General features: G+C 37.7%; 4 protein-coding genes and 1 long non-coding RNA gene across 37 annotated transcripts in view; 2 read left to right on the top strand and 3 right to left on the bottom strand.

Moving 5' to 3' along the window:
* Window positions 1–1424, bottom strand: part of LOC113062095 (CLIP-associating protein 2-like) — a 51841-nt gene extending 50417 nt beyond the window's left edge. For all 33 annotated transcript variants that reach the window (XM_026231650.1, XM_026231649.1, XM_026231657.1 and 30 more), the window contains exon 1: window positions 555–1424. In XM_026231650.1, coding sequence (XP_026087435.1) covers window positions 555–752 — 198 coding nt within the window. In that variant the 5' untranslated portion in view covers window positions 753–1424. The remainder of the gene's footprint in view (window positions 1–554) is intronic.
* Window positions 1425–2547: 1123 nt separating this feature from the next.
* On the bottom strand, window positions 2548–10702 carry LOC113062093 (F-box/LRR-repeat protein 2-like). The gene is made up of 14 exons (XM_026231647.1): window positions 10427–10702; window positions 9758–9819; window positions 9238–9292; window positions 9062–9136; window positions 8703–8797; window positions 8380–8544; window positions 7333–7459; window positions 7164–7238; window positions 6941–7071; window positions 6799–6859; window positions 6627–6671; window positions 5538–5594; window positions 5182–5394; window positions 2548–4702 (listed from the first exon to the last, which is right to left on the bottom strand). The coding sequence occupies exons 1-14, from the start codon at window positions 10454–10456 to the stop codon at window positions 4595–4597; spliced, it is 1299 nt and encodes a 432-aa protein (XP_026087432.1). The 5' UTR covers window positions 10457–10702; the 3' UTR covers window positions 2548–4594.
* Window positions 10703–10801: 99 nt separating this feature from the next.
* LOC113062094 (uncharacterized) lies at window positions 10802–12195 on the top strand. Its single transcript, XR_003278503.1, has 3 exons — window positions 10802–10924; window positions 11584–11663; window positions 11861–12195. It is a non-coding gene; the product is annotated as an uncharacterized LOC113062094 (long non-coding RNA).
* A 605-nt stretch (window positions 12196–12800) lies between these two features.
* LOC113062089 (sushi domain-containing protein 5-like) lies at window positions 12801–24258 on the top strand. Its single transcript, XM_026231644.1, has 5 exons — window positions 12801–13486; window positions 15273–15471; window positions 18891–19000; window positions 19689–19877; window positions 20036–24258. The coding sequence occupies exons 1-5, from the start codon at window positions 13411–13413 to the stop codon at window positions 21424–21426; spliced, it is 1965 nt and encodes a 654-aa protein (XP_026087429.1). The 5' UTR covers window positions 12801–13410; the 3' UTR covers window positions 21427–24258.
* A 372-nt stretch (window positions 24259–24630) lies between these two features.
* On the bottom strand, window positions 24631–27802 carry LOC113062092 (cartilage-associated protein-like). The gene is made up of 7 exons (XM_026231646.1): window positions 27274–27802; window positions 26647–26796; window positions 25912–26083; window positions 25695–25823; window positions 25425–25570; window positions 25246–25329; window positions 24631–24747 (listed from the first exon to the last, which is right to left on the bottom strand). Exons 1-7 carry the CDS (start codon window positions 27760–27762, stop codon window positions 24697–24699), a joined length of 1221 nt encoding a protein of 406 aa, XP_026087431.1. The 5' UTR covers window positions 27763–27802; the 3' UTR covers window positions 24631–24696.
* Between the last annotated feature and the right edge of the window lie 160 nt (window positions 27803–27962).

Genomic DNA, 27962 nt, shown 5'->3' with positions numbered 1-27962 from the left:
TGAGCCAGCATAAAAGCTTTGGCTTGCATCCACAGGCCATTTAAACATGGTTTCCTTCTCAAGCTTTTCTTAATCAACACACACATACACACACACACACACACACACACACACACACATAAAAGCAAGTTTAAATGGATTACTCATATCAACTGCAGTGACATTTGCCTTTACAGCCCCAGTGTAACAGAACAATGCCCCACGCGACCCTCCCCCATCCTCACACACCCCCACCAGCAAATCCACTCTCTCCTAGACACAAATGAATATATAATGTATGAACATTGATATTAATGTTCTATTTGAACACTTTTTACCCAAACACTTCTACACACAGAAGCTTATTGTAAATACAATTACTTGAGCATTTTTCTGTCAGTTTGACAAAAAAGCACAGAAATTAAATGTACGATCACATAAACCTGATGCATTTAGCAATAGAATAAACTATTAGGTTTGGCTCACTCCAGAAACATGCAGGCATCCTTCATAACACACCTTTTATGACACTTAATTTAAATATACAACCCCAAAGCAGGTCACTCGCTGTGTACCTTGTAATTGCTGGAGTTGACCCATCCCGTCAGCTCATCTATGGTTTTATCCAGGCGGGGTTTGTCCTGCTCCACATCCCAGGACCTCTGCGGGTCGCTCAGGTAGTCTATGAGATCCGGGCCGACCTGCAGCCGCCGGGTCACGTCCTTCTGCAAAACCTGCTGGTAAAAATAGTCCATGTTGTCATTTTCCTCCATCGGGACGCTTTGTGGTCAGTCCTCAGGTCGCGGCGAAACAATAACAACGACAGAGTGCCTGTCAAGAGTCGCGTAAACGGCACGAAAAACAGAAATGTGTGCAAAGAGGAAGTCAAATACTGCGTTTAAAGACAGTCTGAGGGTGGCTGAAGTCTGTTGTCTTGTGCATTAACCATTCAGTAACGGAAAATAAATAACGTTGACAAAGGTTCCCAGGAACACAATAACGGATCCCCCGAACAAAAAAGTGTTTCCACTTAACAACAGAGTGTGGGCGACCACGGACGCAAAGCGAAGTAAAAGAGATCCGCTGCGAGGCGCGTATAAAAACAATTGAAATGTATCGGCTAACTCGGCTAGCTTTAACCCTTATGGTCGGGTATCCTGTGGCCTGCCGCCGGGGCTCTCCTCCCTCCAGGCGTCCATTTCAGAAAAGCCCGCTTCACGCCGCTCGGGTGATGAGTGGATGAGCCGCCAGGTCGCGCGCTACCTTCCACGGCTCTTCTGTTTACACTTAATCCAACAATAATCCGCTGTTTGACAGCTGATCCTGAGCTCACGACTCGATCACGAGCACTAGACCTCCGTAACCGCGATAACGGAGTGTTGAAGAGCAAACGATCCCGACGAAGAGTTGGGCTGAGGCCTCGAGGTCCTTCAACGCCGCACAGATGTCCAGCATGATGCCTGAATGAAAATATGCTCACAATTCATTATTTATCAGAAGCTGTGCAGTGCGACAGCATCAGAATAAAGACAACATATATGTTTATTATATAGTATCAAGAGAGAGAGACTATACATGTTTTTTACTGTTGTTGTTATTATTATTATTAATTTATCCAACCGGCTTCAATGAGAAGATAATATTTCTGGTTATTTCAGTAGGCCTATGTAGACACTTTTCCTTATGGTAGTGTTGACGGAATCACATTTGGTAACTAAGTTGTTGCATATTTTAATATATTACTAAATTATCATAACTTCTCTATTATAACAGACATCTCCGTATAGTGATAATTTACGCACATAGACTTTTAAATAACCATTCTGTGCATTTAAAAGCACCAATAAGATTATACTTATATGTATTATATGTATTATAATTATATATGTGAATAATGCACACGCTTGTATCCATACAACATTTTTTTTTTAAATATACCCTTCCGTCTCCCCCTAGTGGCATTAAATGTATCTTTCATCTTTTAAACGTAATTAAAGTGAATGAATGAATGAATGCATTGGCGATACTACACATCACATTAATAGAATGTACTAGATATTCTTTACTACATACTATACTCCAAGCATACTACATTTTTAAATTATTACTTGCAATATTATTAGGTTACCAAAATACATATCTATATACAACTATTTAGGTTTTTGTCTCAAGAGCTTTAGTACTCATGCTATAAAAAATCCATACCCAATAATCTATTTTGTTCGTGTTTGAATTTAGATCATGATCATTTTTATTATTTATTCGATTTTATATTCATTATAAAAACTTAAAATTAAGTAGTTACAACTCTTATCAAAAGTGTTTTGATATTACTACTTGATCAGCCATATTTCAACCATGCAAACATGTATACCAAACCCATATATGGTGAAGAGTCAAAAAAATAAATAAATAAAATAAAACCTGGTTTCAGGTCCTGTTTAAGTGAATCAGTGGTATAAAATGGTCTAAAAATTAATGATGTTAAATCATGTATTGTTATAACCATGTTTATAAACAAATAATGTCAACAATAAACAGAGTAGCATGTAACCATCCAGAATGTGACACACTGCTCAGATCTTTTATTTAAAGAAATGTCACATTAACCACCAGAACACAAAGACATTCAGGTAACATTTCATCTTTGTCAAAAAATATGGGAGAGAAGGAGAGGAATAAAATTAACTGTTACAGAACAATATTAAATAAACTTCATTTCGCAGACGGGTTTAGCATTGCCCCTAAAGTGGTTGAGATAAAGAATACTGGAATCACTGCTGTATGCTTTGACAGGAAATGATGACATCAGCATCACATCTAATGGCAAAAAACAACTTAAATAGAGGGAATACAAGAGAAAAAAATATGATGAACTACATCGCAGCCCTGAGCATTTCTGTGGCTGTAACCCACCCCTCCCTCCAGTTGTAAAATCAAAGGCACTCACACCGACAAAAAACATTTCCATTGAGTAGATGACCAACTCAGCAGCTGTTTTCATCTGCAAGACTCAACATGATTTTAAATATGCAATGTTACTCATCAAACCAATGTTGAACATCAGTTTTATGCATGAGACTTAAGGGATGAACTTACAGGGTCCGTTCACCCAAATATGAAATTTTTGTCATTATTCAGTTTGTACCAAAACTCTTGGTCACCATTCATTTTCATTGCATTTTGGTCTATTCATTGAATGTGAATATTTTTTTGATCCACACATAAAGACAGGTTTGAAGATGGGTGAGAAAATAAGAGAAGTTTAATTCTTTAATCACTTTAGTTACAGCTTTAAATTTTTCCCTTGGTGTATTTGTACTGTTTAATTTTGTATAATTTAAAGATCTGATCTTGTTCACCCAAAAAATGAACACGGTGTCATTTTTTACTCATCTTTGTGTTGTTTCAAACTAGTTTGACTTTCTTTTGTGAAACACAAAGGATGACTTTGTGTAGAATGAACATTGAATGGACACAAAAACATATTTCAAAATATGTTCTTCGTGTCCCATTGATAAAAGTCTTACAGGTTTGGAATGACATGAGGATGAGAAAACGCTGACAGAAATTAAATTTTTGGGTGAACTACGCCTTGCAATGAGAATACTTTGAAATATTGAGGACATGGCTGAATAAGGAGTGTTCTGAATCCTGTCACATACCACAGTTACTTATGCCTGGGCTTTCAATATTGCACTCAAACATTGTGAAACTTCTCATAATTTATTCCTGATGTATCCCCCCTCCCCCCACAACCCTTAGCACATGTATATTATCTAAATTTGAACATTCACATCAATCTTGACGTATTGTAACACCACACTGGAGCAAAATCCACTTTTCTCACATGCACAATCTCAGTCCTTTTCTTCACCTCGCTCGCTCACGTGATTTCAATTGTGATTTTTTTAGTCCTCTCAAAATGAGGGTGAGCACTAACAGAACAAAAATCATTTTACTCCAGTTTTAATATGGGCTTATTCATTGTAGTGTTATATATTTTGTTTTCTATATTTAAACATTCACGCACACGCACAAAACCATACAGAAACGCTTAAAGCTTCCTGCTCTCAGGTTCGAGAAAGTCACATGATCAATCGGTGGGAGGCGTATCCTACAAAGCTCCAGAAACTTGCATCCTGCTGCTCATTTCCTGTGGTTTCAATTTGCTCTTGTCGCAAGAGAAGGCATTCCTATTGTTTGAGGAAGAGGAGCAGGACGTAAACACTGTGTAGTCATCATAACGGCATCAAAATGCCTCAAAGTTCTTTGCGGATTCATTCTATATTCATTAGTCCCATAATGCTTTCAGTGCTTCCTCCAGTTTGTTTTCTATATATCCAAATGTGAAATATTTTACATGGTAGCTCCTTGATTTTTCTTCTTTTATATCCAAGTAGGTGGTATTGTATGTGCGTAGTATTTGTCACGTTGCATTGTGTTTATTTTGCGTAACTTGTTCAGGTCCATCCTGCTGCCAGGCAACCGCTCGGTGAAGAAGCCACAACCCCACACAGCGTCTCGTCGTGGTGTGGAGCGGAGGCAGGGCGGAGTTTGGAAGTTGTCTGACAGCTGGACTTTCTATGGGATCTCCGAGAAGCCCTTCCTCCTGTCAGAGTATGACGCAGCATCGGCAGAGACGCTGACCACCTCCGTGCACTGAAGGAGGGGGTGTGACTGGGGCAAAGTAAGCGTGGACTTTGATCTCAGGAAGGTGAGCCTACAGGAGAAACAACAGCAGAATGAGCTAGAATGCAGAATGTGAATGACAACTGAATCAAGGAATTTCTCTCTACACTCTGAAAAATAGAAAAGTCCAATCGCTTGTCAAGTTTGGTATGGACCAAAACTCAAGACCAACACAGAAGACTTTAAATGGAAGATTTAAATAGAATAAATCAATAATAAAACAAAACAAAAAAAACAAAAACAAAAAAAATATATATATTTATTTGTTCATTGATGGTACAGATTGCAATGTCATCAGTGTAAAATATAAGTGTAAAATCAGTGTAAAATTTCTGAAATGTGAAAGTCCCATTATCGTGTTTTCATGACTGATCACTGCTGTTGGCACTGCAGATACTGCACATTTGCTTCCTGCACATAAATGGGGATCATTTTTGTCTTTATGCGGTTGTTACAGTTGAGACTATGTGTGGGAGTTGTGAACATATCTAGCCATTATTTTCCACAGACCCGGATTCGTTTGATGCCCGCGCGGGTGACCTGCTGGCAGTCATAGAGCTCAATGCGTTCCAGACGATGGCAACTCTTGAGGTGCTCCAGTGTGATGTCTGTGATCAAGGGGCAGTTGTCCAGCTCCACGACCTGCAGACGATCCTGACCACACACACTGCTGCTCAGGTGTCTGATTCCATCGTCTGTTATCAACTCGCAGTGAGACAGGCTCTAGAAAACACACACACACATGCCAAACTGAGCGAGTGAGCTTCTGAAAACAAATGGAGATGCTTAATAATTCCTTTACAGAAAGCCATAAATAACAAGCATGGAAACAATCCTCCCACACACTCTCTCTCTCAAACACTCACCAGCGCCTGCAGCCGAGGGCAGTGGATTGAGAGCTGAACCAGAGTGTTATCAGTCACCTGAATGGGACATACAGACACAGAACATTAATATTAGCATGCTGACTAATCAGGATAAATTGTTGCAAGCAAACAGGCACAGCTCAACAGCAGCAAAAAAGAAAAAGAAGAAATAAAAGCCTCGGAGTACTGGCTATATAGTAGAAGTATATTTTACTGTAAGTTTGACCTGTGCTGTTAGCACAAGTTTTTTCACCTTTTAATTGTATACATTTTTATACATTTAATATACTCAATAATGAATTCTAATATTTTATATTTTATGAATAATAATATAGAAATGTGAACAATTTATCTAAATAAATAGCATTTCATTGTTTTTACATTGTTGAAACTTTATTGGTTTCATTGTTGTTGTTAGTGTTTACATTTTGTTGCAGGTTGTCTTGTGACAACTTACCCCATAGAAACATAATACCGTTCAAGATTTTGATGTTAATAAGATTTTCTTTCTTTAGAGAAATGAATACTTTGATTCAGAAAGGGTGCATTCCATTTATAAAAAGTCACAATGAATGTTACCAAAGTTTTATATTTCAAATAAATCACAGTTTCCATAACAAATATTAAGCAGCACAAATTTTTCCAACACTGATAATAAGAAAAGTTTCTTGGGCAAATCAGCATATCAGAATGATTTCTGAAATATTATATGACACTGAAACCTGCAGTAATGAATACTGCTGGAAATTCAGCTTTGCCATCACAGGAATAAATTACATTTGAACATATACTGAAATAGAAAACTCTATTTTAGTGTATTTAATCAAATGTATGCAGTATTTGTGAGCATAAGGAACTTAAAAAAACATTTCAAATGTCTTACCAACCCCACACTTTTAAATGATAGTTCATAATTATTATATGTTCATTTTATAGCATTATTATCTATAATGTATATATATCAACAGCACGTTACTTATATACCAATTTAAAAAAACCTAGATTTACCCTTTCAGTGCTCAAAAGTGAACCCGTCCATGATGAATAGGTAATATACCCCAAATAAGAACTTATGGATTTTAAACTCACCAAAATACATTCCTCTAAATCCATCTTCTCCAAATCATGACAGTTCTAAAACAGAAGGCATGGCTTGTTTAGGCATCCTGTCAAATCAGCGATGTCTTCTTACACAAAGCTTGCTCTCTAAATCCAATGTGTTTATGTTTTGTAAGTTTGGGGTGTTTGTGTGATTACTCACTCTGGCAAGAACAGTAAAACCAGCATCAGTAACATGTGAGCAGCGAGCAGCCTCCAGGATCCTGAGGAAAACACATGCAATGTGAATGAATGACTTGGGTGGGAATGTGTGCTTATCTGCGTACAGATGGAGAAAGCTTTACTTGAGCCGTTGGCAGTTGAGACCGAGGGCAGTCAGAGAAGCGTCTGTGATGTTGCTGCAGCCAGACACACAAACCATCTGCAGTTTGTGACAGCCACGGCACAAACTCACAAAGCCGTCATCTGTGATTTGCTGCAAGATGGATAACACAACACATTAACACTGTGTATTTGTTTTTTATTAGCAATATTTAACAAAAGTATAGAAATAACTCAAAGTCTTACTGTGCATGATTGCATGTTGATTGTCATGAGCTCTGGACAGTGCTTTTGAAGATGCTTCAGTGCATTATCATCAAGCTGAAAAGACACATTTAACAATTATTATGTCACATTATTAATGATTTCAATTAAAGTTTTTTGTGTGAGTGTGTGCTTGTATATATGTATGTACCTGTGTGCAGCCTCTCAGAAACAGAGCCCTGACGCTTGTGCAGCCACGGCTGAGAGCCTCGATGCCATCACTCGTGATCTGATCACACCAGGACAGGTTCAGATTCTCCAACATCCGACAGCCCTCACTAGCAGGCAGAAAGAGTCAAACAAAATGCTAAGAAAATAACTTAAAAACAACACTGCACCACCTAACAAACCCCCCAAAAAAGTACATTTACAAAAAATACAAATAAAAAAGGAAACTTTTAAACCACTAACCAACTAGTAGAGTAAAAAACAATACACAATTAATTTTTTGTAAAATGTATTGATTTATCAAATTATTGAAAAACAAAAGGACATTTTTCTCCTTTTCCAGTTATAATAAAGGATAAGGATCATTAAACATTTAAAAAAAAGTTTCCAAAACTTAGAATAACAAAAAAAAAAGAATAAAATAAATGTGAACAATTATTTTCTTTTTAAAATTTGCTTTTTGCATTTCAAGCCATTCTTTGCGCTGTTAATATGTGGAAATATAAGCAGCAATTATCTTAAATTTCTATGAGTAAATAATTAGTTTTAGTTTTTGTTCAAGTATTCACTCCCAAAATTTCCAGTTTCACCAGCTCATACAGTATAATCTACTACAACTGTGGAAAAGAATCATTAGAAGAAATGTGGCAGAGGTGACAGACTTCTAATCATTAACAAAGTCACCCTTCTGACACAATGAAATCAAAACTAGGCTTTAATTTAACACTCCCCAATTAAGTTTGAAAGATTCCATAAAATCTAAAGTTTTTTACAGTTTTGAATTTTTTTTGTCCATTAGCTCTGAGGTCATCAAGTGTTTAAAAACTGAGTCTTTCATTTCTGACAAAATGAACCAATAATATTTTTGTCCTGTTTTACACTCAAGGACATCAAATTTATGTCCAGTAATCATCATGATTTGTGCCAACCCAAACAGGACTTATGGTCATGATATTTAACATTATTCACAGAATCAAAACCAAGGACCCAGTCTAAATTTGGTCCCCCCTAGCCCTTATAACTGCCCCACCTTAAGGCCTTAAGAGCATGATTGGTGATGGACACGCAGGAGGTCAGGTCAAGGTGGCGAAGTTTGGAGCAGAACTTGCTAAGGCTGACGCAGGTGGAGTCTGTGATCTTGGTGCAGCCGTTGAGGTTCAGATGTTCAATGTTGCGACAGTTCTGAGCAAAGGTCCTGCCAAATTCAAATGAAAACTCTTAGCTGGCAATGTAAAACAGAAAAACTATACAATATAGACCAAAATAAACATGGTCCAAAACAACAACAGCAACAAATAATCATTATACCATCTTCTAACCAGCCTCAATATGACAAAAAGTATTGCAGCTCACTTCATGGAGGCATCCCCCACACTGAGGCAGCCCCGAAGACTGAGCTGCCTCAAAAACCCCCCACATCGCTTTGAGATGTTCTCCACGACACGTCCCTAATAGAAGGACACAGAGAGAGAGAGAGAGAGAGAGAGAGATCAGGCACAGAGGATCAGGGATCTTACAGTCTATGGATTCAGTAGAAAAGCCTACTGATCCAGTGTTAATCCCACACACATAAAGCCCACAGGCAGACAATTTAAAGCACAAAGCAACATATTACTGATGGAGTACTAAGACACACAAAGCAAAAGCCAACAACACACAAGACTGTATCTGCAATTACAAACCAAACATTTACTTTACACATGCTTTTTCACCTCAATATCTGTCTGAAAGTTAAAGAGATCAATCTTCTGCCAGTTACTTCCATCTAATGCAAGAACATTCCACGCCTGTTCATCCACAGAAAAAGAGGAGGAAGCATTGTTAGGAAACTTCATCTTAATTCTAGACTCTTTTGTTTCATTTTAACTAAACAGGCAGCTGAACATACCTTAGATACTTGGGCACACCGGCACAGTGTAACTACATCCAGGAAGGAGAAAATCCTGAAATAAAAACAGAGACGTTTGATTACGTGTTTATTTTGTTTATTATTATTCTGTTTTTCCTTGCTACCCACTTCCTATAATCCTTTGACGATACATACAAAAGTATGTCAAGCTGATAAAGCAATTTGAATTTGGAAATTAAAAAAAAAACAGAAAAATCTGATAGATAGCTAGATAGATAGATAAAAGTACAACAGAATCTAGACAGACAGATAGATAAATAGATATAGATAGGTAGATAGATAAAAGAACAACAGAATCTAGACAGATAGATAGAACAACAGAATCTAGACAGACAGACAGACAGACATACAGACAGATAGATAAAAGAACAACAGAATCTAGATAGATAGATAGATAGATAGATAGATAGATGAGTCAAACATACAGATATTTACAAAATTTATTACAATGTAATCTACAATCTATTTCAACAAGAGTGGTTAGTTATGATGGGCTCACCGGAGCAGAAGCTCTTTGGGAAGTTTTTTGTTGATTAGGGCCTCGTCACTGTTTGAGAACACCTGGACAATATGAAATGACAAAGATGAATTACATAAAGCTCACACAGCACCAGCTTCTCTCATGCACAATCAATATACCCAAACCAAAGCTGGTTCAGACACGCCTCGGCCTGGTGCAACTTCACCCAACACTTGCACAAGAAGGACAAATAGCATAAACGAGTGTCTTTGATAACACTGCTTTGGGACATTTTCTAAAGCCTTCGCATTCAGGGCACGTAAGCAGGCCAATCAGCTTGATCTAAACTCCAAGAACACCGGCCAACTCTTAATGTTAAACGGATTCAGGCGCAGCGCCCGTTGCTGACACGGTCAGCTGGTGCCGTTGTGTTAGGACGGGATTACCCTTGACGAACAAAAGCCTAAATACGGCACGCAAAAATAGAAGTCTGCTCGGTCCAAAACACACACACAGTACCCTTGCAGACATACACGCGCGGGCACGCACGCAGTCAGTCACTCAAGCGCGCGCGCCCACCAACACAAACAGACGCTTAATTAAACACACTGTCATCGATCAGACAGCCTGCCACCGCCCGTTTTCGTTTTCCCTAGAAAACAATCGCGGTTCAACTACCAGGTCCACAGTTCGCTTGACATGAGTTACCTCAAATCTGCTCTTGGTGATGCCGTTCATGTCTGTTGCAGTGTCAATAATAAAGACAGTCCTCGGCGAGCTCTGCGCACAGCGACGTTTGCGCGTTTTGTCAACGCTGGCGATCAAACTATTGTGAGACAGACGCGCAGCTGTAACGTGTGGCCTGCGAGCCGTTCGTGTCTGCTCTGGTAACCGGAGAAATCCCGGGCTGGCCGCCGTCCGTGAACCATCACACAGTCAAAATAACAATAATAACATGGACGGAGCAGACTGCTGCTCTAACCTCACTTCCGCCTCCCGAACTGCCTCTCTGACTACATTTCCGCTCGAACGCAAATTCCTGCCTTAATCTTCGAACGATGCCAATAAAATGAAAGAGGTGTCTGGCAAATAAGCTTAAAGAATAATCCTTTTTTATTAAAACTGGAGTTAAGAACGCGCTCGTGCGCTCCAGGTGCTCTAAAGAGTGGCTGTCGTGACGTCACTTTTGCGGGAAAAACACGCGTGGTGGGTTTGTTTTGGTACTGCTGTATGAATTTGCATAGGCGTGTCGTGGTTAGGACGCAAATGGATGTGTAGATAAATGAAAAACGACACTTTATTCATACAGAATAAAATGTGTTCATACAGAATTAAATGTCATCGACAATATTTTGGCACAATGTCTCTGTTAGCAGAGCAGATGTGCATTGAGAAATGCTTTAGGAAAATATGGGGTGAAATTTTATTCAATTTAATTTCGACTCATCTAACCAACACACTCAAGTAAAACATTTCCATAATTTACTACATTTACGTATTTGTCATTTCATTTTAAATGTCCCAGATGTTAAACTACCTGAAACCAATTAGCTGAGACTTTATAGATGATTGATAGTTGAATAGTAATAAAATGTTTGCTGTCTGTTTACACAAGTTTGTCTTCAGCAATATCATGATGACGTGCAAAAACGTACTTTGGAAGTATAAATTGATTAGCAAAAACAATTTATTATTTTATCTGGGAAATGCAGCTAAATTCAATAATACTTAAGTAAGGTAAAAAATCTAAAACAAACAGTCTTTAACAAAAATTTAACAGCCCTGCAAAATCAGAAAGTCTGAATGTTATAAAATGCTGATTTCTGTTTTTGAAAAGGCATTAAATGTTTGTTTTTGCACTGCAGTGTTTCTGGTCAACAGCAGAGGGCGAAAGAGAGCCGCATTCGGTCTGTGAATGGCGCTCGTTATTCAGCATCACAACATGGTGTGTTTAATTAAATTAATTTAATTAAATAGGACTATTTAAGGTACTATCCAGCAAGAGATGCAATTTGACCCTAATGTGTAGATGTTGGTTCTTAAACCTCTTTATTTTTGCATCAGTTTGAGGCTGGAAAAGACTACGAACTAAGGAGTTTGGTTAAAATGGAATAAGTTTAACACCACTGTTACTCTTCCTAGGAGTGACATCCAACAAAAATCACTCAAGGAGAAAGATTCCAGAAGGTTCCAAAGAACCCCAGAAAAATATCATCATCTGGAGGCCTCTCTCGTATTGGCTAAGGCTGTCCTGGACTCCACCATCAGAGACTGAACAAGAATGGTGTGCATGGCAGGACAACAAGATGGTATCCAAGAACATTTCGCCAAAGACTGTGTGAATGAGCCAGAAGACTATGAAAATAATGTTTTTCTTGTCAACAAATGAATGTCAGAAATAAAATGGATAGAAATAAAGGAGTGTTAAATAGGACCAAAAAAAGACACGAACAGCTAACAGTGGATAATCTCGGAATTTTGGCGAATGTTCTGGCAAGGTTCTCTTAAAGTTAAAAACAAACATTATTCCAGTAGCATTAAAAGAATGTTCAATTTAAACGTAATTTTCATAACTTAATAGGAACATTATAAAAGCATTCTTAGATCATCTTTTTGTAAGTCTGTCAGCTGTTTATTGGTGGGTTTGTTCCTCTGGACCAAGACGTCTTGCCTTTATTGATATAATTATGATCATTTTGCAGCATTTTCCTGTTTTGTTTCACTTTTGGTGAAGAACTGATCTCAGTGTCAGTTTATGCAAGTTCACAAAAAATGTATGCAGGTTCACAAATGTTCTAGCAGAACTCTGTATATGTGTGTGCCGGCTTAAAGCTGTAATTGTTTGGCTAATACCTTGACTAAATAATAAGGTTAGGAATTTTGGATCACACATAGCTTTGTTACTGAAGTAAATAACATCAGAAGCTGTTCAGACAAACTCAGTCTGCGCTGGCAACAATCCTGCCACTTATTCACTAAAAACTAACATAACTTGCTAATTCAAACTCTCTATCTCTTTCTCCAGCACAGAGGTACACATAAAAGCCTTTACAATTGAATGAATGTGAGTGGGAGTGTGTGTTTGTGGGTGGTTTTGGTGGACCAAGACACCCATTATGCTTTCGCGTCACATAGTTTCCAACAGTGCCCATATTAGGCAGCTTCATCAAAGTTAATGTGTCCTGAGGTTGGCCCCAAGAATTTGGGACACAGACACAGTTGGTTTTGTCCTGCTCGTTCTGAACTGACATGCAGCCAGGTGCGCTATGGTGACAAGAAGACTCACCAAAATTTAGGGTCCGTTCGTAAAAAAGAAAAAAACACATTACACGGTGACAAACTTTCCTCTGTGCCAGGGAACCTCTAAGCCGGACTCCCCACGGCACTGGAACAATCCCAGTGCTTAGTGTCTCTGTTCTCAAGCGGCACCAAACAGGTTCTGAGTCATGACGTATTTACTGACAACCCCGTGCGAGTTTTCGCACGAGCGCACTAGCAGTTCGGTAATGTACCTCTTGGTCTGATAAACCTCCCCTTGCACCTCTGTCACTGCGTCTATTAGATCCTTTCTCTCTGCTGTTGGAATCATCGGACCTGTCCGTTTGGAGAGCGCAATTCAATTTGGATTTTTCACCTTTCCTGACAGATTTGGAAAAGTTTTACCTCAGTTATTCCAGAAACACAGTTTTAGCATGGGGCGAGTCTGTCACCGAGAGCTCGCGCTCCTGTCGCTGCTTGGATACTTGGCTTGCCTGACGCGCGCGGACGGTGGGTTGCTCTTGATGATCTGGGTGCGGTAATTTGTTTCACGCGCCACTGCAATACGCGTTTACGCGAGGTGATGAAAGGACGCGTGCGTTGCGTGTTCCAGCTTCCGAAAGATTAGAGAGTTGTGTGAATGTCATATTTGTTCTTAGTGGTTCTTACGACTGTATGTATAGCCTATGTAAATGTAATGGTCAGTGACCCATCTTTGTTTGTTCTATTGCGTTATTTAAAAGTACTTATCAAATCAGCTAATACAAATTGATTTGAATAAATTTAAGTTTTAATAATTTCATAATGCAACTAAAAAAAGTCTAAGTGGTGTCTGGAATTCAAAGATTTTTGAGGAAAAAAAACATTTTAATGAACTACTTAGTTCAAGTCAAATTAAAGAAAACTTATTTTCATGACTGATTTTAGTCAAAAAATAAATAAAAAAGAGGTCTACATGTTTTTGGTTTGGTGTTGTAGGCTACACATTTTTTCTTTTTAAAATTTTTCTATTATATACAGCGATCCAAACACAAAAAATTAAGCACCTATTATGTTTTGTCTCATAGTTTTAGAGTCTAAAAAGAGGCCCTTAATATTGTATATAAAAAATGTGTTAAAGGACATTTGACTGGTCTTTCTCACACATTCATGTTTGCTGTCATAAATTCAATTTTAGTTGTTTAGTCAAAATCCTTTAACTAAAGATCTAATTTATCTGCCACAAACACCTAATATCTTCACATCAGCATAACAAAACTCATCAATATGACACTAATGAATTTGTAACAAACGATTGATAGATGACAGGTTGTTTTTATGGTGGGTCAGCTTGATTAGTCAGACCTCTGAAAATGACCCAGTCTGGATTTACATCACTGACACCAACCTGCTAACTTTATCTGTTCAATTCAACTTTTTCCCAAATGTTGATGTTTACTCATATGCATTTTTTTAGACATGGTGGTATGACACATTATTGTGTTATGAGCAAAAAAAAAATTAAAAAAATGTTCGGTGACATGCTCACTTAACCTCGGTTTAATATTGATCTAAAATTATCTCAATTTCAGATGGTTAAAAACAGCAGCTATTTTAATTCCTCTATGTGAGACTGGGACAAACTAATGATGTAATTAAGAAGTTGCCTTATGGGAGTGGAGCTTGTGATAAAAATGGACTTATGTTCGTACACTCTAACATTTTATTTCTTTATTTTTTGTAACAATGCCAAAGAAGAAACATTTTGTGTTCCTTAAAAAAACCTTTCAGTAAACAGTTCTTAAAATAACAAATCTTTCTTAGTGCAAAGAGCTTCTTAATAATCTAAAGAACCTTTTTTTGACTATAATCAGCTTTTGTGCAATGGAACAGTTCCATAGATGCCGATAAAGAACCTTTATTTTTATAGTGTGTTGATTCATTTTGAACCTGATTTCTGTTTGTCTTTGCATTTACTGTACATCTCTTTTTCTTTAACCCTCAGTTGGTATAGTTTTACACCTTCACACTGCCCAAAACACTGATAAATACACTTTATATAGTAACTGACCTTATGCAGGGTATCTGCCCTTTAAAATGGCCTTTTGACATACAAAGCTCTTTGGTGCTGTAATTCATACCATTCATACCACCTACGTATCAACTTTCTGCGGTTATATCCTTGCATTCTCCTAATTTCTCGATGTCTTTCTCATTTTACCTGTTTGAGGTAATGTATTCTCACTAATTTAATGTAAAATGTGCATTCTAGCAGTGACAATATTTAAGCTTTTTGTTGTTGTTGTTGTTTTACCAGTCTCTCCATTAGGACGTGTGTTCTTACTGGAATTGGAGAGTTTTTCAAAAGGTGGGCAGGAGAAAGGGTTCGAGGCAGCAACACATGCCTGTGTGGCTCAAGGGGCCCGGGTGGCATCCAGGGCCGACCTGCATCATGCAGTGTTGGAATGTGCCTTCTCAGTCTGCTCGCGTGGTTGGCTCTCCGGACCGAGCATTGGGTAAGAACATTAATTACCTTAAGAACAGATGCTGTCAATCAAAATGTTGATTTGAACGGGCATTTTTTTGAGCCACAAGAAAGAGATGGCTTGCTTGCGTATATCTGTGTTTTTTTGTGTGATTGCAAGACAGAGAGAATCCTACCTGTGAATTCAGCTAGAACATTCCTATTTTCACCTCAGGGCCTGAGAGAAATGGACCTGAGCTGCTGTGAGGAAACACATCAGCACCTTCCATGTGTTCATTTTCTGTGCTGCTCCATTGCTGAGGTGTATTACTTTACCACTGAGCACAAGTCCCAAAAAAATTATCACATCGAGAATGTGGTGCATACGTATTTCATTTTTTAAATGAAATCCATATAGAGTGCGCCCGAAAAGTATTACTAAAGAAATACATAAAATACTTCTTTAGTAATACTCAGCCGCTCAGCCCGTGATGAGCAGGTGCAGGTGTGACTGCTCGGTTTCCAGGGTGATGCTGATGAGAGCTCGGGACATGTGTCACACCCACCCCCAAGCATCATCCTGTTCCTGAAATACATGAAATATAAATAACATCACCCTAGATTACAAAATATCAAACCAAATGTCATCTGAAAACAGACTATTTTATTTTTATATAGTAAGAAATAATATATAATATAATAATATTTACTATATAGTATATTACACTTTATTATATTCAATTTGGTATATATATATATATATATATATATATATATATATATATATATATATATATATATATATATATATATATATATATATATATATATATATATACAGTACTGTGAGAAAGTCTTAGGCCACTAGTATTTTCACCAACATGGTTTTAAAAATGAAATGGTTTTAAGTCAGTTATCTTTTGCTGTAGTGTGTCAGTAGTAAATATCAAGTTACATTTCCAAACATTATTTTTGCCATTCATTGTAATAATCCAGTGAGATTTTTGTTGTCACAACAGTGATATAATTCCAGTCATCATCCAGTCTGTCTGTAATAAAACGAAAAAACAGAACAAACTGAGAAAGACTAAATACAGAAGAAGAGTAGCAATGTCTCCAAGACACTTCATGAAACCTACCTGCAAAGCTGAAAACAATGCACAAGTGCACCTACAAAAGCTTTTTTAACGCATAGTTGTGGTCACACCAAATGTTGATTTCATTTAGTTAAGTTAATAGAAGTTAATTAATAAAATCTATTTATGGCATTATTTTGGCATCCTAACTTTACAGCATTTTTACACAAGTGCCTAAAACCTTGCTGATTTCTTGAAAGGTAATATAAGTGTATGTATATATATATATATATATATATATATATATATATATATATATATATATATATATATATATATATATTGTTAGAAACAGACATTCTGTCTTTAATGTCACACATCAGTTAAATAAATCCTTGCTTAGTAATTAGTATGTATTACTGAACTTAAAAATAACAATGATATATATTTGCTTATGGCGAGACACTGCAGGTGAATAGGTTAAAAAATAACTAATAGTTATCACATTACTAAGTTGATTGATTACATTGATAATTGCAAACATTTTTTGCATTACAAGTTTTCTAAAATGTGATGCTTAAATATGCAAATGAGGCAATATTTAATGAAATATGTGCTAATTTGCATACATTTCTTGTACCAAAATCTGAACACTGCATCAAGTCAATTTCAAATGTTTTTTTTTTTTACATATTAGAGTCAAATGTTTTTACAGAGGGAATTCTGTGTATCTCTTTTTATCACTCCATAATTCAGAAAATACTTTGAACAGCCAGAAAACAATATATTAATAAAATGTTGTAGAAAATTATATATGAACAAATCCCTTTGTAAAAACCTTTGGAATATAGACAGGAATAAAGATGTAAACTTTGCTGTGTGTACGTGCTACTGAAGTGAAGATTTATGGCTCAGTGTTTGAGAAAAAAACAAATTTGAGAAAATGGCCTTTACAAATATGTATTGTAATTGAAATCTATTAACACAAATAGATAAAGTGCTATAAAAATAAATACTTAACAGTGTCTTTTTGATGTTTTCTTTCCATTAATCTGAAAAAAAAAACACTTTATGAAAAGGCAAAAAGCCCAAAATCAAAAAATTGACGTGTGCATGAAAAAACTGTGTTTTTGCCTGCAGTGTCAAAAAAACAGGATGGAATGGCAATGGGGTAAGGAAAATAAGCTTAATTCAAGATATAAGCATTTTGTTGATATCATAAATTTGTGAATGTTTGAAGCCTTTGTTGGAAATCACTTACATCTGCAAGTTTTGCCAAAAGGAGTGGCCTTCCCGTCAGACAGACCTATAGATTACACATGGATTTCTCGGTCGTGACACAAAAATTTCACATAGATGACATACATGTGAAAATCTACCTCAGTGCAGCTGAGCTTTAATCACTGAACTTTGACACTGGGTGTTTCCTAGTAACTTAACACTGTCTCAGGAGAGTTTGGTAAAGACTCAAGCAGTCCGGTTGTGGCTTGAGCCCCCCTCTGCACCCACTCTGACATACCCACATGCTCATAATTCTGATTAAGGCCTCACAGCTGAGTGCAAAAAGGTGAGGTAAGCAACTTGCTTTCCTCGCAAACATTTGGAGGAATGTCACTAACAGAATTGGGAAAAAACAGACAGACATTCTTGGTTGTAGATATATTTAGCAACCTTGACTGACATCTTGAAGTCATGTTCTAAATAACTGATAGTTCTGTTTGAAATAATTGTAAATGCAAACGTCACTTTTCTATTTTAATGCAGCACATCACTATGTTGTTTGGCAGCTGCAAACATCCTACAGTAAAAAAAATGAACAATATCACTTGTGTAATATCACTTCTGGTAATTATTAATAAATCTAATTTGTTACTGGTGTCTTTAACTAATTGATTACATGTGCTTCTAATTGTTGGTTAACTATTGATCACTATTAAATAGGTTTTTGGCACTGTGTTTCTCATAGTCTACAAGACTAGTCCACAGCTTTTACCCTTTGGTGAAATCGCTGTACTGCAGGGGTTTTCCAGATTTCTGATTCCAAGGACCCCAAATATTACGAGTTTCTTTTGGCTTATTGCATATTTTAATCACTCTTGCATTTTTGTTCTAATAGACACACAATCAAAGAGTGAAGCGTTAAAAACATGCACAAGCACGACAGAAATCAGACCTGTGATCTAAATTTATACCAACACTGGAGACATTAGCAATGTGATAATGATATACTGCATATAGTGTGTGTGTGTGTTTGTGTGTTAAAATAGTACATTGTCTGCCTATGTAAGCAGAATTTAACAGTGACATCAAGTCTGTTGCCTTAATAAAGGAGAAGACAAAAAACTGAGAAAGAATTCCTCTAATTTACTTCCAACTTGCTGTCATGTGATTTCAGGACTACAGTGTGCAGGGGCGTCCTGGGGCGTTTGAGGCCAGTTGATGTGCAGTTGGAGAATTTAACTGCGGACACCGAGAGACTGGGCGTGTTCTGTGTGAAAGAGAGCGGTCAGTTTTAAATCACTGAAACAAAGAAACTGGAGAAGGGGACTGTGTCTTTTCACTTATGAGGGATCATGAGGGACTATTTTATCTAACACATTCCAAAATACTTTAGCCTGTTTCATACCGCATGTAAAAGCAGAAGAGCAAAAGCATGTGTGTGAGTAGAGTTTCAATGCCAACACAGCAGTTGTCAAACTATTTATGTCAAGGACCCACAAATATGATGGTCTTCTTATGAGAAACTCCTCTCATAAAAAATAAAATAGTAGTAGTTATGTATTTTCAAGTGTAAAGACATTTTCTGTGTGCATATATAAAACAGTTTTTGTTCTCACGTTTTCTCAAGGTAAAAAATGTAAATAATAAAAATAAAAATCGGACATAATCCATTTAAGGAGTTTATGGCTGGTTTGATTCACATAAGATTCTCACCACCCAAACATGCTATAACTATGATATATTTTATGACTGGATTATAAAAGGATTATTCAGTATATTACCCTAGAAATTACTTTTCTTTTCTGTAGTTACCTGCAGTTGCAGAAATACTGTCAGAATGTGAGCAAGTGTGAAGTGTGAAACATTTACATGTAATTTATCCTTTTCACTTTATGCACTTATTCTTTTTTCATTTATGACAAACTCTTCCCCTTCATGACTGACCTTATTCAACGTCCCTTTCATCCACCAGATGCTCCATGTGGGCAGCCACCTTCATTCCCAAACACACATCTGCAGGGGAAAAGTGGGCTCCACATAGGGGGTGAACTTCTGTATGCCTGTGACCCAGGATACAAACTGCACAATGGAGATACAGCCTTCACCCTGCTTTGCGACAGTTGTGGAAAATGGCACAGCACAGTGCCGCGTTGCATGAAAGGTGAGCTGCGAACACAATGATAAGATTAACCCCCCCCCCAAAAAAAAAAAAAACATGCAGAATATGAGGTTCCAAGAAACTAAATTCTTGAGGTTCAAAGGGTTTATTTGGCTTTTGGGTGTAGCTGTGTAGTCTTCAATATGTTTTATTTGTTGCAGATGATCCTGAAGGCCACATAGACTATGACGATGAGTTCACAGATCTTCTTGAGAATTCGAGGGAGATGCATCATATTTTTAGGAATCCTGATTATGAAGTGGAATCCTCTCCTGAGCCTGAGCAGACAGTCATGTCTGAGGAGGAGAAAGAGAATGATGAAGATTTAACAGTATCAGTAACTGAACCTCCAGTGTCTCTACTCAGTCAGAAGCACATGTTCTGGTTCCCTTCAGAGGCCTTCAAGGAAGAGAAGGAGCAGCCGGGTATCACCACTGATCCTTCCTCTATTAAAAGTCCCAATGAAGATGAGAGCCACGTAACGATCACAACAACCTACAGCCAATCTGGTCCTGACTTGATCACAGAGGAAAGTGACTATCCGACAGATCCTCCAACCAGTGAACCTGCCAGTCCCAGTGTCGGCGGCACAGACGAGTCCTGGCTAGATGGATACCCTGTTACTCAGGATGAAGATAAAGCTGGAGGTGAGTCCACGGGAGAGGCGGGGCCAGAACAAGGTGCAGAGTCGGAAACAGAGACCTTGACTGGCCACTCGGAAGCAGAGGGGTTTGAGGATTTAACCAAAAACCCTGTAGTAGAAGAGAAGGGTGGATGGATTGACAGCACTGCGGAAGAAGAAGGAGAAATTAAAAAGGACACAAACCACAGAAAAGGAGACAATGAGGAGCTTGGAAAAGGGACAACCAGACTTGAAAAGGGAGAGTCTGATGTAGCACATTATGAGGATTCAACTGAAGGACTTTCAGAAGATGAAATGGTGAAAGAAACGTACACACCAGAGGAAACAGACTTGGGGGTTGATGGTCTTACTGATAGTCCAAATGGTGTGGAGGTGAAGCCCACCACCTCCATTACTCAGATCACAACCAGTTCAGATGATATTGCTGTACTCAAGTGGCCCATGCCACGCACACCTGAAAACGTGAGTGCCAGTCAAGGCGGGCTGGGCCCTAAGAGAGCATCCACACCTTCTGGGATGGTACATCTGGATGATACACCTGATTATATCACCAGCATGCCCACGCCTGTTATTAGGGATCCATGGGAAACCATTGATAACCACTTTCTGGAGCACATCCCTGTGCAAGTCCCAACTGAAACCCCTGAAAATCGGAGTGTGATGGAACGTGGTGGAGATCACAACCTGGATCAACAGGACCAAGCTGGAGAGGTCTGTGCAGAAGACCCGTGTCATGGTTCAGGCCGTGGGTCCATGATCGCAGCCATTATTATTGGCATGGTAGCAGTAGTAGTGGGTGTGGTCTTGGGGGTGTGGTGTTATAAAAAGAGGCAACAGAAGAGCTCGCACTACCAGCTTAATGGAACTAACAGGCAAACACAGAGCATTGAATTACAACAGACTGTGTGAGATCATATCTGTCACTTTATCTATCGTTCTATATTTCTATCTAATGCTAGTCTATTGTTCTTTCCTTCTAATGTTTTATATCAAAGCTTTCTGTGACTGACATTCAAAGTTTAAAAACTTAGCTTTTCTAATTTTCATGTAAAATTACAGTTATACGAAATTTAGTTCGCCTAAATTTGCCTAAATTTCAAGAATTGCATTGCATTAGAAAAAAATCTTAATTCAGTTCTGAATGCCACACAACCCTATCATAAGGACTGGATCTGTGTTCAACGCTCCTTATTTAGGTAGTATTTCTATTTTACCATGTTTTCTATTTCTTTATATTTTCATTGGAATGTGGGTAATTGTTATATCATGAATCAGATGTCTTCTTCTCCTGCTTTGGATGGACTGCACTGGACTGCGGGTCGGTGCATGTGTGTACATGGTGCCTGTCAGTCCTTGTTAACAGATTTGTATGTGTTTATAGCTTTGTCCATTATGAGAGAGAGTGTGTGAAAGAATCATTGTGACTTTAGCCTATTTCGGTTTTGAAAGAGAGCAGTCAGTTAAAAGAGAGTGTGGTTGAACTCAGTATTCTCTGTGCGCTATTGAAAGTTTCCAGCTTGCAGACAGGTGAGACATTCTGGTCAGAGGAACTGAGGCTGAATTCTGATTGGCTTTCAGCTCATACAGACTTAGAGTAGGTAGAATAAATAGCTTTCATCCCTAAATTTAGAATACAATGAGCATTTGTTCATTTCCAACCTTTTTCCTATAAATAAGTGAGTTTCTTGGGGTTGAATTCAGGACACTTACAGACAGGTGAGACATTCTTCTCAGAGAAACTGAGGGTGGATTCTGATCGGCTTTTAACACATTTACAGTTTGTTGAGTTTCAGTTACTTTTAAATATATGTAGTACTAAAAAAGTTCAATCATAGGAACATTTTCTACATATATTATCCCTAATATCTCATCGATGTTCAGTGCAAACTTTTCGGCCGTGTTTTGTACAAGATATTCAGTCAACTCCAGCGATGTTTATGAGGCATATTTATATCACGTGTATTATAAAATGTAAAAAATTAGATCTAGTGAATTAAAACAAACAGAAATCAGATATGTCTAGAATAGCTTATTTTTTTTCAATTGTCAATCTGAGGTCAACCATAAATAGCATAGTATGCTATTCTTAGATAATAATAATAATAGGTAATGAAGTGTAGTAAAGCCATTTATTTCTAGGTGTTGTTAGAGCGAATGTAGCATTTTTTTTACATTGTTTGATTTAATTATAAATGAAGAAAAGTGGAGTAAAACTTCATGAATTTTACAGGGTCATTTGTAAGTATCCATTAATGATCGGCTGACAGTATTAACATGATCGAACCTGTTTTTGATTGTTGGTTGCTACTGTTGTTGTCTTTTAATAAGTTTTCCAGCCCTGACATCTCTATTTATTAGAGAAGCTAGTATGGTCTTACTTACATTAGCCATTTAGTGGACGCTATTATCCAAAGATACTTACAAATGATGAACAACACATGCGCTTTATCACGCAAGAGCCAAAAACACTTGCATTTACTTACAAAATTAGCTCATTTCCAGTCTTAATACAAAGAAAAAGCTACATTTTAGATCAAGAAGTCAATTCCAGTTGGCTGCTGTAGATATATTTAAATCTACCGTGCTAGACACATGAACTGCTTACCATAAAATTGGTCATTTAGTGTTTGTGGGGTAAACCATTAGCCGTTGGAACTATTTCATTTGCTCTGATTTCTTCTGATAGTTATATTCTGAACTGTAAAGTGTGTTTATTGTGATAAAAATTCATGCTCTTTGTTATACGCTCTTTAATAATTTCAGTCCCATTAGAAGCTAAAACTGCTTGGTAATATCAACATTACACTGTAACAATGTCAGTTAGATGTGACATGAGGGTATCTGACTAAACACAGCTGTGGAATACTAATGGAACATTAACCAATAAATTACTCTGGGGGGAAAAATATCCTCTTTAGTCTTCCTTCGTGTCAACATTGCTGTGAGAGCTTAAATAGACTTAAAAAAAACATTTCCTTCCTAATTAATATAAGACGGCAAACATTTGCTTAGTGTTGCCAGGTGTTTCTGTATGTGTAAGAGCAGCAGGGCCAAACCTGATATCACAAAAGAGGGCCATGGTTTCTGTGTCTATTCTGTGGTTATTACCACAAAACAAAGACGAAACACTCCTGAATACAAATACTCACACAGCGGGAGAACAGAGACTTATTTAAATGTGTTTGAACATGGAGTATCTGTGCAGTTTATCACACCATAGTAGGAAAAACCCACAGAGAAAAGGAAAGAAGGAGTGGGGGACGAGGAACGAGAGATGTGGAGGGAGTCTGGATTAGAAAATGACCAACCACATGCACTCTTAAAATACAAGTGTTTTGCTGAAGGTCCAGTGTTTAGTCTTTTGCTATTATATTTAGTCTGAAGGTTTACGGCAATGCTGGTTCAGCCTTTGAAAATAGTCAAGTTTGTTTGATTTCTTCTATCCAGCACCATTTTACACATATTTTGAAACACAGCCAGGTAAACATTTGTGAAGTTATTAACAACAACATATTAGTACTAACATTTGCTCCAAAAACAGATTATGTGAGGCTTAGCACAGCCAAACAATGACTAAACTTGAGATCTTAAAGTAAGCCAGTTATTCTGAGGTGCCAAAAACACAAATTCTCCACCGGAAGGAGGATTGTACAAAGACACCGTAACACTTTCCAAGTAACAGAAAATGAATTAAAACAACACAGATATAGAAAATGACTGATAAATCAACCAGTATTTCACAGCACAAAAGTGGTGAAGTTAAGCATTTTCATCCACATTATTTATTACGGTAGCATCTGCATCTGAAACAATCCGCCAAAAAGTGTTCAACCAGTTCTTGCGGCTCAAGTCTACCTGGATGTCATCACATGGTATCCCTTCTGGATTGCTATTTGGGCTTTATTTAATATAGTAAAGCACACAAATTGTTTTATCTAAGATAAAGTAAGATGATAGGGATTCAGATTTAGAATATTTTGGCTTGTGTTGCATGTGTAAAACCTATACTTACAGGTGTAAAAATAAGTACATAATTTAGTACAGGTGTGTAGAGTAAAAAGATATCAACACTTCCAATCACCAACCCCTAAATAAATACAAGAACAAAAATTGTACAGGAATGAGAATACCTTTATGGTCTTTTTCACAATGTTTTTATTTCAGTGCAAATAAAATCGTCTATTCGTCTTCAGCATTAAGATATTCATCAAGAAACTCTACGACTTCACCCTGAAAGAGAAAAATTGTTGGAGGAAGAGTTAGAGTTAGAGGTGTTTTATTTTGATTTAATCTTATTCTGCAATCATGGCCTCAGGGTTATTATAGTTAGTTAAAAACAAAAACTGTAGATAAATACATGTTGACTGAAATAAAATAAAATAAAACGTTTTTAAAAGATTAAACTTATTTTAGTTCAGCTAGTTGCCTGAGCAAAATTCCTCATTTTCATTTAGGTAAAAAAAAAAAAAAAAACTATAACTTTCTTGATACAAAAATAGCATAGCACTGTAATTAAATAATATAAAAACTTCAATTTTCAGCCACTAGAGGGCAGTGTGAAGCAGTAAACGGCTCAGAGTAAATCAGTAAGCATAGTGCGCCCCCAAGTGGCCACACAAGCACTCAGCACTACTCCGACCACTGGTAAAACGGCTCGTGTTGAAATTAAATGTTTGTGAATATTCTACAAGCATTCAAATAACCCATGCACCAACTCTCAGCTCTCACCTCATCATCTGGCAGAAACTTCTGTTTGGCAAATTCTTGCATCTGCAGCTGTAGCGTCGTTTGATTGTAGTACCGTACTGCTTCCTGTCATGTCAGAATGCATTATGAGGACAACGTCAAACATCTAAAAGAAAATAAATGTTTTTTACTCATTATTTACCATGATGCCAGACACCTACCGCTCTAGGGAAGAAGTCCTCATCAGCAAGACCGAATTTCTCTCTGTGGTACCGATAATAATCCACATTATTCTTCATCACCTCATCACTGGGATCAAAGAGCATGTAGCTGGCCACACATGGCACAGCGTTCTTCAGATCATTCACTGAATGACAACGAAGGAGATAAACGTTTGAGAAACATTTGAATGGAAGTGTATGTTTCATATGTCAGTTATTCAAGTTCCTGGTTCACATAAGTAGATTAAACAGAGAGCTTTCTAGACTTACATTTATAATAAGCAAACTGGAGGTAGTGGTACATGGTTGCCACAAATTTCTCAACAACAAATCCACCTACAACCGGCGTGAGCTCGCTCTCACAGCGAACCTTCCTCTCTAGAACCTCTGTGTAATGATCTAAAGACAGAGAATCTTGTTATGTTTCAGCTAAAGTTACAAAGGATCTCAGGGACACACATGACAAGAGCAGCAGGTACATGCAGACCTGCGATGGACGGGTAAAAGTCTTTGAAGTCTTTGATCTGTCTGGATCCCTCTGACGCTGCGATGCACTCATCATACACCTTGAAAAAGTCTCTCAGTGCCAACTCCATATCTGACACCGACGTTCTGAAGTTATCGCCATTGTATGCCCGCACGGCCCGAATGAACAATGTCTGAATAAGAAAAACATGCATTAAGCACATGTAACTGTAAACTACAACACTGTTTATTACATTCATGAGACGTATTAGAGTTGTATAGGTCACCTGAGCTTGCATTAATATTATATATGCACTATGCTGTTCAAAAGCCTTGAGATTTTTTATGTTTTTAAAGAGAAGTCTCTTTCGCTTAATTGATTTGGTGGTCAAGAACTATTTCTAAATTTTAATCAGTTGTGTAATATTTTTTTTTCCTCAAGATTCTTCGACGAAGAAGAGTTCAAAGGAACAGCATTTATTTGAAACAGAAATATGTAGTACAATCGTAAAAGTATTAATGAATAAATATGTATTAATCACAATGCCCCAAACTTACTGTTATGTGTATTTCTGCGTATCATTTAATAAACATTTGTCATTGTAAGTAACATTCTCAGCATATCTGATAGAAAAATGTCATTTGAAAGCTAACATGAATTTCAGGATTTCTTAGTATTTAGTTTGACCCCCATCTGCTTTAATGGCAGCAGCTCTCAGCTCAACCTCTTATCAGTGTTTGGTGTGTGGGGTCTCACCTCATATGACTTGGTCTCCAGGTCTTTCATGTGTTCATCAGCTCCAGGTAAACTCTTGTAATAGTTCATGTTCCTCTGCATCATCTCATCATCAGGGTGCTTCAGAAGAAATGTGTACGCTGCAGAAACAGCTTTGGCCAGCTGATCACTCTGAAATAATTCATAATAATCCACTTTGTCAGATATTTCCAAACCAAAACACTACACATAAAAATATTCATGGTAAGTCAATGGTAAAAACCAATGATATTTAGTATGTTATTCGCAGAAGCAGTCATACTTTAGAATACAATGCACTTTAAAATGTACCATGGTGCACAAATAAGGTAAAAATTCAGCATGGTATTACTATGTTATATCGTCTACATTTCAAAAAAAGTATTAAAATGCAATGTAAATTTTATGTTTTTGACATGGTATTGTGGCAATACCATAAAGCACATTGCATTGCACATTAAGTAGCTACTTTGAAATGCCACGAATTGTAATATAAAGGTAGATGAAAAAAAAATATCACTGTGAATCATCTTTAGTCCTTAATATTACCATGTTACAGTATTAGAAATGTTGCTTTATAAATAATTGCAGAGGCAATCAGTAAAAGTTCATGTTTAGTAGTAGGCTCACTTTGAAGTAAGCAAACTGCAGGTACTTGTAGGGCTCCCGTTTCTCAAACTCCTCGATGGTTTCCCGGCTGGGGAGCGTCTGTCTGAAGGCAGGTAAGCCCTGCTTGCACCGCTTCAGACACTGAGCTCGCTTCATCACGTTACCGAAGGCGTGCAGCTCGGGGAAGTCTCTGAAGCGCGTCTCGTCGTCGAGGCGCACCGTGCTGCAGTTGAGGTTACAGAAGGCCTCGCTGTCCCTGAGCAGCCGGTACAGCCGGAGACTCATCTCCAGAAACTCCACGCTCTCGGGCCACTTCTCCTCACTGTACTTGTCTAAAGCGTGTCGGTACGCCGAGTCCAGGGGCATTAGCTCGTGCCGTGGGAAACTGCGAAAGTTGTATTTCTCATACTGCGCAAGGACACAAAATGTAAAAACGAATAAAAGAAAAGCAAACCTGAGGCAGTGCGAGGAGGAGGCCATGGTCCCGTATGGGGATCCCAAAGTACGCATGAGTGTGAGAGTACAAAACCCGCCCGCCCCGCAGCATCTCCACGTCCCCAAAGTCCGTCAGAATGCACCCTTCCCCCATGCAGCTAAAAACACATTTCAGTGATTTACTAAAAAAAGTTTACTCGTCAAATCCCACCGTCAACATTATAATTTAAGTTTGATGGGTCTAAAAAGACACATGGGCCTATACGACTATGAAA

This window comes from Carassius auratus, chromosome 44 (genome assembly GCF_003368295.1).
Source record: "Carassius auratus strain Wakin chromosome 44, ASM336829v1, whole genome shotgun sequence".
NCBI lineage: Eukaryota > Metazoa > Chordata > Actinopteri > Cypriniformes > Cyprinidae > Carassius > Carassius auratus.
Note: the sequence above shows the minus strand (reverse complement) of the source record. Positions and strands in the feature narration are given on the sequence as shown.

Bases quoted from the DNA above. Each gene is read 5' to 3' on its own strand.
- LOC113062093 (XM_026231647.1), bottom strand. From the start codon at position 10,456: ATGAACGGCATCACCAAGAGCAGATTTGAG. The intron at 7,072-7,163 runs GTAAGACTTTGA...TCCATCTTGCAG, and splicing joins TCAACATGCAATCATGCACA to CAAATCACAGATGACGGCTT. The intron at 5,395-5,537 runs GTGAGTGTTTGA...TGTGTTTTCTAG, and splicing joins GCCCTCGGCTGCAGGCGCTG to AGCCTGTCTCACTGCGAGTT.
- LOC113062089 (XM_026231644.1), top strand. From the start codon at position 13,411: ATGGGGCGAGTCTGTCACCGAGAGCTCGCGCTCCTGTCGCTGCTTGGA. The intron at 15,472-18,890 runs GTAAGAACATTA...ATGTGATTTCAG, and splicing joins CTCTCCGGACCGAGCATTGG to GACTACAGTGTGCAGGGGCG. The intron at 19,878-20,035 runs GTGAGCTGCGAA...TATTTGTTGCAG, and splicing joins AGTGCCGCGTTGCATGAAAG to ATGATCCTGAAGGCCACATA.
- LOC113062092 (XM_026231646.1), bottom strand. From the start codon at position 27,762: ATGCGTACTTTGGGATCCCCATACGGGACCATGGCCTCCTCCTCGCAC. The intron at 26,797-27,273 runs GTGAGCCTACTA...GAATTATTTCAG, and splicing joins TGCAGTTTGCTTACTTCAAA to AGTGATCAGCTGGCCAAAGC. The intron at 24,748-25,245 runs GTGAGAGCTGAG...TTTCTCTTTCAG, and splicing joins AGTTTCTGCCAGATGATGAG to GGTGAAGTCGTAGAGTTTCT.